Raw genomic sequence first — 9,275 nt, 5'->3', positions numbered from 1 at the left:
CAGAACCTCAGAATCTCGGGTTTGGTATTTTTACTTCTGAGAAAACCAAAATCAAAAAAATCAGTCAAATATTCCCACACCAACATAAACCCGTACACATTCAAAACACCTGTTTTTTTTGTCAAACATGAAATCTAGGAAAACAAGCCAAGCAATCCAATTGAATTTCAATTTAGCAATTGAACAAAAGCAAAAATTACGAAGCGGAAACCAGGCCCACAATATTTGATCAGATACCAATTGAGCCAAAAAAACACTAGAAGTTAATCTTATTTTTCGAGGCCTTCACACTTTTGCTGTTCGATAGTTGATTTTGCTTTCCTTTTAACAAAAAAAGTGAACTGAGTTTAGAAAAAAATTATACCTCAAACCGCGAAAATTTTGAAATTGAGCCTGAGCAAGTTTCACACTATTCCTGAAAAAAAAACAAAAAAAATCAACGCCACCTATTTATGAATCTGATCTACGTTCATCTACTCTTAATAGAAGTCTTTGATTTTCTGGAAATTCAGGAGTTAAAGAGTTGTCAAAACATACATACGGCTTTGCCAGTTAAAATAAAACTGTTCACTTAAGGTCAACCTTCCCTCGAATGAATATCTCAAAATCGACTTTGCACCTCGGAACAATTTCCACTTTTTGAGTGAAAGTAAACGTATTGTTCCGACTTTCGATACAAAAAAAAACTGAATATTTGTACTCGGGTGGGTTTTTTTCTCTTCAGACAAATTTCGACTTTTTAACTAGCCATTTTTGACGGAATTTTTTTTTATCATTCACAAGGTATTGTTGTCTTGAGCCTAAATTTGAAAAGATATTTCACCTGTGATAATTTTCGTAAAGTTGTGGGGGTTTAAAAGATGCCATTTTGGGACAATTAACGCGCGATATATTTCGCGCTATTAACGCGTAAGCGTAGATTTAATCCGTCTTAGAAATTGTTCCAAATTGGTTGAAACTAGCTTATTAGCCATAATTGATTTGTTACCACAAGCGAAATGTATTCTTTAGTACTTTATATGGCGTGTAAGAGGATTATTTCATGAAAAGTCTTCAAATTTTAGATTTTTTTTTCTTTTTTCATTTTATTTTTTTTATATTTATTTTTACTTGCTACTACTGCTCCATAAACCTTAAAAGGCAGTCGGAACATTCAGGGCTTCGCCCTGATACGAGCAATCTTGTTTTATTACACTTGCATAGCTGGGCAATCAAATCTATATCTCACAATAAAAACTATAAAGCAGAACTGATTATATTTATTCAGCTAGTTTCGCTTGAGAAAAACTATGGCAAACGGTTCCTCAGTCATTCTCTATCTCAACCGGGATTATTCCTGTTTTAGAAAAGTAGTCTCATTTAGCTGCTTCTTAAAAGAAATCCATGCCACAATATTTAATTGACATCGAATTACTTTGCATCATTATTATACATAGATCGCACCCATTTATACATATTTTGGAAAGAGCAAACTAATTATTTCTATTTTAATACATATTTTTCACTTTTTTGACACCAAAATAGAATTCAATTTTTAAATAACTTCATGTCGAAGATAAATAATTTGGACTAAGGAAATTAATAGGGAGGTTTTAGGTAGAGCTTTGGGGCAGTTTGAGTTAAAACGTACTGCATATTTTTTGCATACCAAGAGTAATACTCATAAATCTACATCTAAATTTGGATCATGATTACACTCAAAATTATGGGTAATATTATTTTCTCAATTGTAATTAAATTTTATTAGAAAGACAAAGTTATCTGAAATTATAGATTATTGTGAACTTCAATACAAGGAAGATCTTACGAATTACAATATGGCACGTTCTTAGGAACTAAGCGGGATTAAATTGACATGCTCATTTTTCGATATATAATCTTTTTTCAAAAATCAGATTATTATTCACAATTTCACGGATTAAAGTTATGAAAAAGAACGAAATAAAACACTAACGAACAACATAGCTAACAGATTTGACAAAAAAATTTCAGTGAATCAAGTGGTTAATTTTTCCTTTCAAGAAATTGTTATATCAAAGAGATTTCACAAGTTTATTTGTAATGTTATTTAATTTTTCAATGACAATTTCTGAACAAAGAAAATTTTTCATTAAAAAAATAACTATTGAACTTAAGGGTTAGGGCTTGAAAGTTTGGCTTTGATCTCACCGAAAAATTTAGCCAAAAAAGATCATGCAGTCGCAGTGTGAATGGAATAGCAGAAACGATTCAAAGCTAATCAAAGTTGCAGTAATTTGAATACATTCAAATAAATAATTGCAGTTTCTTTGCATGCAAATCAGTTCAAACCTCCATTTTTTCACATGCTTTTTCTTTTGGAAAAAAATGTATTGTCACGATTTTTGTCCCTTCTTTCCAAGATAACCGTTCTGTGACAGCTTTCAAATTGGAATCTCTTTGGTTCATCGATTTAAGACACCACTCCGTGTTTTGCTTTCACCTTGTTTCCTTTGTTGCAGCATTTGTATCAGATTTCATCCTAAAACAGTTTGATCAAATTATTCAGATCAGCTTCATCTTCTTTTTCTCGGCAATCGAGGCTTCTGGATTAACAATACTGAATCTATTCGCCAAAAAAAAACAAATCTAAAAGCTTTTCGTAACTATGAACTACTCAAATCTTATTGGCTGTTTTTAGATGTTTTTTATTGGTTTTCAAGCGAAACATGTTTTGCACTCAACTATGAAGTTATGAAATTTCATCTGGGGGTGGGGGGGGTCTTTTTTTCAGGTCAACCAAAATGATTTTCCGAGCTCTCCCAAAGCACTAAAAAGACCCTGTTTTGGCCAAAATTTCTGCGCCGTAGGCAAACTTTTGAAAAAAAAACAGGCCAAAAATAGCGTTTTTAGGCACTTTACCAAAAAAACGCGTTTTTCGGCGCGCGCTCCCACAAAATATAGCATATATTGGCGCTAGGCGCTTTTGGAAAAATTGTAGGGTCTGTCAGTCAAAAATGGATATCTCAAAATAGTACAAAGCAGGACCATTTTTCGTCGGCAGGGGGTCGAATCCTTGATGGGGGCGTCCGCCCCCCTCCGCCACCAAAATCCACCCGTGCTCAACCCCTCACCAAAATTTTGATATCGTTTTTTTTGTCGCTGAAACTAAAAAAAGTGTAACTAATTACCATTATTGACGACAGATAAAGAGATAGAAAATCAAAACAGACTTTTTCAGAACCAAACAGTCATTTATTTACATGTTATTCTCTCAGAGAAGATCATTTGATGATTTTGACACTGTTATCACTTTCAGTTTCAATTCTGATTTAATCAACAGGCTGATCAAATTTCTGTTCATTGTTGATGCTCTTTTTTCAGCCCAAGGTCGCAATCATATCATTGGATGAAGATGCGTCACTTTCATAATCATGACTCAACAGCGAAAAAGCAGCTAGATCTTTATCTTTTGCCGATTTCTCATTTGGGCGAAAATTACTCTGTTTAGGCTCAGCTTTAGATACACTAGTCTTTGATCTTTTTATGATCTTTTTAGGCGAAAATTTTGTTAGTTTTTTCAGTCGTTTAACAGTTCTTGATTTGAAGTCATTTGAAGGTGAGATTCGAGATGATATACTGCTTACTGATGATTTATCGTCGGTTTCTGAAAATCGATCAACTACTTTTTAATTGCGTATCGTTCATTTGTACTTGCAATAGATAAGAGTTCTCACTAAGTTCATTATTGTTAAACACTATTTTAGGCGCTCGTGTTCCTTTATTAAGATTATTTTCAGATTATTTTTCGACACATTTACTCGCATTTATAAAATATCGCCAAGAATCAAAGTTAATATCACCTTATGTAAATTTACTTAACTCTCCGTAAATAATCATTTGTAGTCCGTCCTGTACTAAAATTTCGGGATAATGCTAAGGCAAGAATTAAAAAGTAAGAAAAAATTTCGAAAGGTACGCAACATATCACCATCCACACAAAAAAGACGCCCTTAACCACAAGACAAAAAGTCCACTGACACTCAATTGAAACAATTTTGTTTTCACATATCATTTTTGTTTATTCCGCAGTACAAGTTTTACCAATGCATTCATGTGTTAAATTTGAGACCCTTTTCAAGGTTAGCTGTATGGGGTTACAATGCTGTCACCGTCGTCTGTAATCAATCAGGGGAGAACATTTTATTCAGTTAGTTTGGAACCAAATTCGGAACATGTAACATACCAAAAATTGATACACTAAATATACATTTTCTAATATTAAAATTAAAAAAAAATAAATTTAGCGAATTTAGAATTTTTCGAAAATGAAACATACAAGCAGCCAACTCAAAATTAGCTGGAGCTTCATAATTAATAAGACAGAAATATTTCTTAACCAAAACTTAACAATGATTGTACTTTGTTCTGTTGCACATTTTAAGCCAGTCATAACAAGTTGTGCTTGTTTTTAATTACTTTTAGGAGAACATAATTTCACCCTGAATAAAACAGTTGATTTTAAATCAAATTAACTGTAATCAGAGCCAAAAATGTCTAAGTCTGGATCATCCTTTTGTAAAGCATGCAAGCGAGCGTTTACCTGAGCTCGATTCAGTGAGCAGTCCCATTTTTTCGTTCTTGGGGTTTCCTCCTCCCCCTCCGATTGGCTGATCAGCTTCCGCCCCTCCTCCCCCACCAGTGCCGCTTTTTCCCCTGTTAGAGCCAACGTCCTTCAAGAACTCAGCGTCCGCATCCGCACCTGAGAGAAATCAAGCAGACGACAGTTATCATCACCATCATTACATATGAGCGGAGTTGCAAATCGCATAGACAAGCGAGGAAATATTATTTTTCGAAGTTTCTTTCATGGCCTTGCTAGGAATAAAAAAAATTATTAAAATTTAAAAAAATCTGAAGTTAGCGAATTATTAATTTTTTTGTTTTGCAACTCTTTTTTCGAGGAAAACTTTGGTGAAATACGCCTAACGCACTATTACTATTGAATATGCCTAAATATAGACTTTCGTTGAAATCCTCTCATCTCGTTTTTTAATTTGTGGTAGGAACTTTCTGTTCTACTTGCAATGCAACCAAACTATCCTTCTTTACTATGTACCTTGAAGCATAGTAAAAGAGATCACCCTCCTCTATTTACCTTGTCTGGTGTACTGTTGGTATTGGGGTGAGAAGTTGTGCAATGCATCCTCAATCACATCCTTTGGGTTCATGGACTGTGTGAATCTAGCCCCGATCGAAGTCAGGGTACTCTTCCCATTGCCACTTCCACTCCCGACCTCCGAGTAGGAACTGAACACAAAAAACAGTCGGGTGAACAAAATGGAAAACATAGCCAATCGAAGATTGGAAAAGAGTAATGAACGCAAGTAAATATAAAAAAAACCACTAACTTTGTTGAAAAAATCTCAACTTTCGAATTTCAAAGAAAAAAATAGATGCCCTATAAGCTCTTTGAATTTCTAGAACAATTTATGATTGGCGCTTTTTGATAACATGAACCCAAGTAGAGAAAACTGGATCAATAGGTAGAGTTTTTATTCCGCAGGAAATCTAAAAATTAAATTCCACTTTCGAAACTAGAAATAGTTCACAAATTTTCGCGCCATTTGCACGTTCGTATTCGGAGAATGCTATTTACGTCACTTTCAGCAGATGAATTTCAATTGAACTCAAAAAGTGCATTATACCTAAGTGCATCAATATTTTGAGACTTTTTCCTGAAAAAAAAATCAGCAAGACCTATATAAGAGTCTTCACTACGTTCACTTCTCTTAATCAACATTTGAACAATTATAAATGTATGACTTCAATTCAGTTACAAAGTATCGTGTAGTTAAGGAACATAAAAACCCAGCTCAAACAAAAATTATGAATGCAGTTTAGAAGACCAATGGTTCAAAATGGTAGGATCTAATAAAAAACAGTTGTTAAATCTCACGTGAAATCGATTAACAAAAGTTTTTTTTTTATTTAAAATTAATACTTTTGTTAATCGCTTTCAGGTGGAATTTAACAAAAATAAAAATACAGCTCCCTCTCATAAAACAAAATATAGAGAGTTGCAAAAAGTTCGGACAGACAGAATTAATTAAAAAGAGCAGCTGTCTAGACATCAGCGGAAATTAAAACTGAATTAAACATAACGTCGAAAATTCATAAGCAGAGTTTCGCTCGAAACTTATAACTAAGGTAGGCAATTGCATCCGAAGCCTCGAATAGTAAACCTTGAAACAGGAAAGTTGTTGCTCAGGGTGGCTAATGTTTTTCTGCGATTAGTTTCCAAATTTTGAATGATTTGATCATCTTCACTTCCGTTTGTTTTTTTTTGGGCGGACTAAACTGTTTTTTTTTTGTTGAAAATAATTCTAGATTTCAATTATCTAACTAATTTCTAACTATTTTATAGTGAATCTGGATGTTCATCGCAGTGTTTAAAAATTAGGCTAGCATAATCATCGGATAATCGACGATATTGCATTTCGAATTTGGTCTGACAAAAAGTTCAAGATTGTCCGGCTTCAGATTTTGCATGCAAAAAAGCGTCGAAAAGCACTGATCGCTCATTTTAATTAATTCTGTCTGTCCGAACTTTTTGCTACTAATTTTAACTCAGAGAAAAATCATTCAAGCAAAGCAAATGATTTCAGCTCAGCTTTCCACAAAGTAGCGATAGCAATAGCCAAACAAAAATGCAATGCATTGATTTTTTTCTATTCAGATTTCCAAAACTTTTTCAGACAAATATTTGCATGAATTTATTGAGAACTGAAATGTAATCAGCCAGTGCAACATGAACCATGCTCACCCATCGTCATCACGTAATGTAACTCCTGCTGCTTCAGCTTTACTATAATTTGAGGTAACAGGTAAGCTTTTTGAACGTATCTACAAGATTATCAACCAAACGATACGTGCTCAAGATAAACAAATTAAAATTATGTGTTATAAATTGATCTTCCTAAGCTGTATCATACTCTTAAAACAGCCTGTAGTTGGAATACAATGTGCTTCTTCCTTGCACATCAACTTGCTACTATTTTCTCCTCTAAATGTTGAAAAGCTTTCTTCAAATTGTTCCTCAAAACTGAAATCGTAGTATCACACATTGCCTGTGACTTTATATGCATTCAGTTTTACGGATATGGTCGATTAAAAACCAAAATAAGCAAAAAAAAACTATTGCACAACAATTTTTAAAATGCCAATATTCTCACCCAGCATTGAGATCCTCGTATATCCTGTGCGGAAAAGCCATGAACAGCAACAGAGCAGCGAAGAAGAACTCGATGCAGATGAGGAAATTCTGATAGCCGGCTGCTATAGTGCCAGAGGATATCATCTCCTGTCCATTGGCGAACAGCACTGCATTCAGGACTCCGGTAGCTTCCAAAATTGCCAGCAACATTCCTAAATCAAGAAAGATATAACTATGCTACAGCTTCTAGTTGCTACAGCTATGCTTCAGCTTCAACATACAAAAAATGTGTCTTTAGGCAGAAATTTTTGCAACTCTACTGTAACTCTCCTAGCGAGCCACGAAATGAGCCTAGCGAGCGACGAACCTTTTGAGCCACGAAATGAGCAGCGCTGAATAGTCGCTTTTTCTTGCCGCGTTTAAACAAATTGTTTTGCTTCGAATTTCTCAATTCTTTCTTTACGTGTGAAATTTCTTTACTACTAATTCCAAACTTATGTATTTAACTGAGAGTTCCTTTAACATGGGACCACGTTTTGAGAAAGATATGTATTCCTCGATGCTGGAAAAGATTTCCGACACCAATGTGAGACAGATTTTCGATAAATTATTGACGGATCTGGGCAAAAAAGATGAGATTATTCTAGATCTTGAGAACAAAGTGGATGATTTGGAGCAAAGAGTATCTGCACAGGAAAGGTATTCTTCTAAGGATTGCCTAATTTTGGAGAACCTGCCAATAGTAAACAATCAGGTACCGTTGTCACATCAGGTATGCGATTTTTTGGCCCAATTTCTTCAGTATAAAACTAGCCCGAGTAATTTTAAAGCCTGTCACTTGCTTGGAACGTGGAAAAATATCAATTATCCCCCAGCTGTGATAGTTAAATTTTTATATTTTGGGGGAAAAAGTGAAATCTACAACAGAAAATCTTGGTTGGCTAACATTCGAAACCCGAATAACAACAAACAAATTTTTCTCAAGGAAAGGCTTCCACCGGCAGACCTTCTACTCAAACAGTACGCTGATGATTTGGGTCTTGTAAATACCAGTCAGAATTGTCAGGTTAAAATGTTTAAAATGGACGACAGAGGAGTTTACAAATCTTTTCCCGTTAGTTCGAAAAAGGCGATTGATGATATGAAACACTTAGCGACTAAGAAATCTGACAAATTTCAGTCGAAAACTGGAAAATCTACGGAAAATTATAGTGTATCTGATTATGAAAGAAATACGACACCAATCAGAGCAAATAATACTCAACGGGCGGAGAATATTAAATCTATTCTGAAGCGATTACGTGACTCCCCAGAGCAAGAAGGAGAACAATTATTGGAGCAATTATGCAAAAACAGAAAAACTCTTTCAGAATATGTTGTAAATCCCTACGAGGAAGGTTCATAGTTATTCATACATTCTTGCATGCTCTATGGGGTTGGGATTGATGAAGCATACAAGAATGTTTGAGCGTGGCTTGCAAGTCAGCGCCTAATTTTTTCTGTTTCTTATTTTTGTTGATAAATGAGTAAATTATATTATCGAGAACTCCTAGAGGGGAGACAAGTGGGCGTATTAAATAGCAGTTTTCTTTTTTTCTTGAATATTAGATCTTTGCGATGTCATTATGATGAGTTAAAAATTCTTATTGACGACTTTGAGGTTAAGCCACCAATAATAGCCCTTTGCGAGACATGGCTAACGGACAATGATCCCTTATCAATTTATTCAGTTGAAGGCTACCAACCTATAATAACTACTAACAGAAAAGGTACTCGCGGAGGTGGTTGTGCATTTTTCGTTAGATCGGATTTAAAGGTGTCAAAATTGCAATTGGAATCAGATCTTGAGTTTCTAGCTATATCTGTTAAAAATGAAAAACGTTCGAAAAATTTTATTGTTTTGTATAGAAAACCATCTTCTGCACTAAACGACTTTTTTGAAAAGCTAGAATCTTTCCTGGATACGGTGGCTACTTGGAAAAACCAAACAATAATATGTGGTGATTTTAACATAGATTCACTTGATGCTTCAATCACTAGTGAGAATTTTTTGACATTAATGAACTCATATGGGTTTCTCCAACGCAACTTTGAACCCACA

The 9,275-nt window shown here is 34.5% G+C and overlaps 1 protein-coding gene across 4 annotated transcripts in view; it reads right to left on the bottom strand.

Annotated features, from left to right (window-relative positions):
* Positions 1 to 2,104: 2,104 nt before the first annotated feature.
* Positions 2,105 to 9,275, bottom strand: part of LOC134855088 (transmembrane protein 184B-like) — a 28,965-nt gene continuing 21,794 nt past the window's right edge. For 2 of the 4 annotated variants that reach the window (XM_063871468.1, XM_063871470.1), the window contains 6 exons: positions 7,194 to 7,386; positions 6,785 to 6,826; positions 5,117 to 5,268; positions 4,562 to 4,720; positions 3,606 to 3,625; positions 2,105 to 2,500 (listed from right to left, as the gene is read on the bottom strand). In XM_063871468.1, coding sequence (XP_063727538.1) covers positions 2,489 to 2,500; positions 3,606 to 3,625; positions 4,562 to 4,720; positions 5,117 to 5,268; positions 6,785 to 6,826; positions 7,194 to 7,386 — 578 coding nt within the window. In that variant the 3' untranslated portion in view covers positions 2,105 to 2,488. The remainder of the gene's footprint in view (positions 2,501 to 3,605; positions 3,626 to 4,561; positions 4,721 to 5,116; positions 5,269 to 6,784; positions 6,827 to 7,193; positions 7,387 to 9,275) is intronic. The other 2 variants (XM_063871471.1, XM_063871469.1) reach the window with 2 other exon arrangements.

Source organism: Symsagittifera roscoffensis, chromosome 10 (genome assembly GCF_963678635.1).
Source record: "Symsagittifera roscoffensis chromosome 10, txSymRosc1.1, whole genome shotgun sequence".
NCBI lineage: Eukaryota > Metazoa > Xenacoelomorpha > Acoela > Convolutidae > Symsagittifera > Symsagittifera roscoffensis.
Note: the sequence above shows the minus strand (reverse complement) of the source record. Positions and strands in the feature narration are given on the sequence as shown.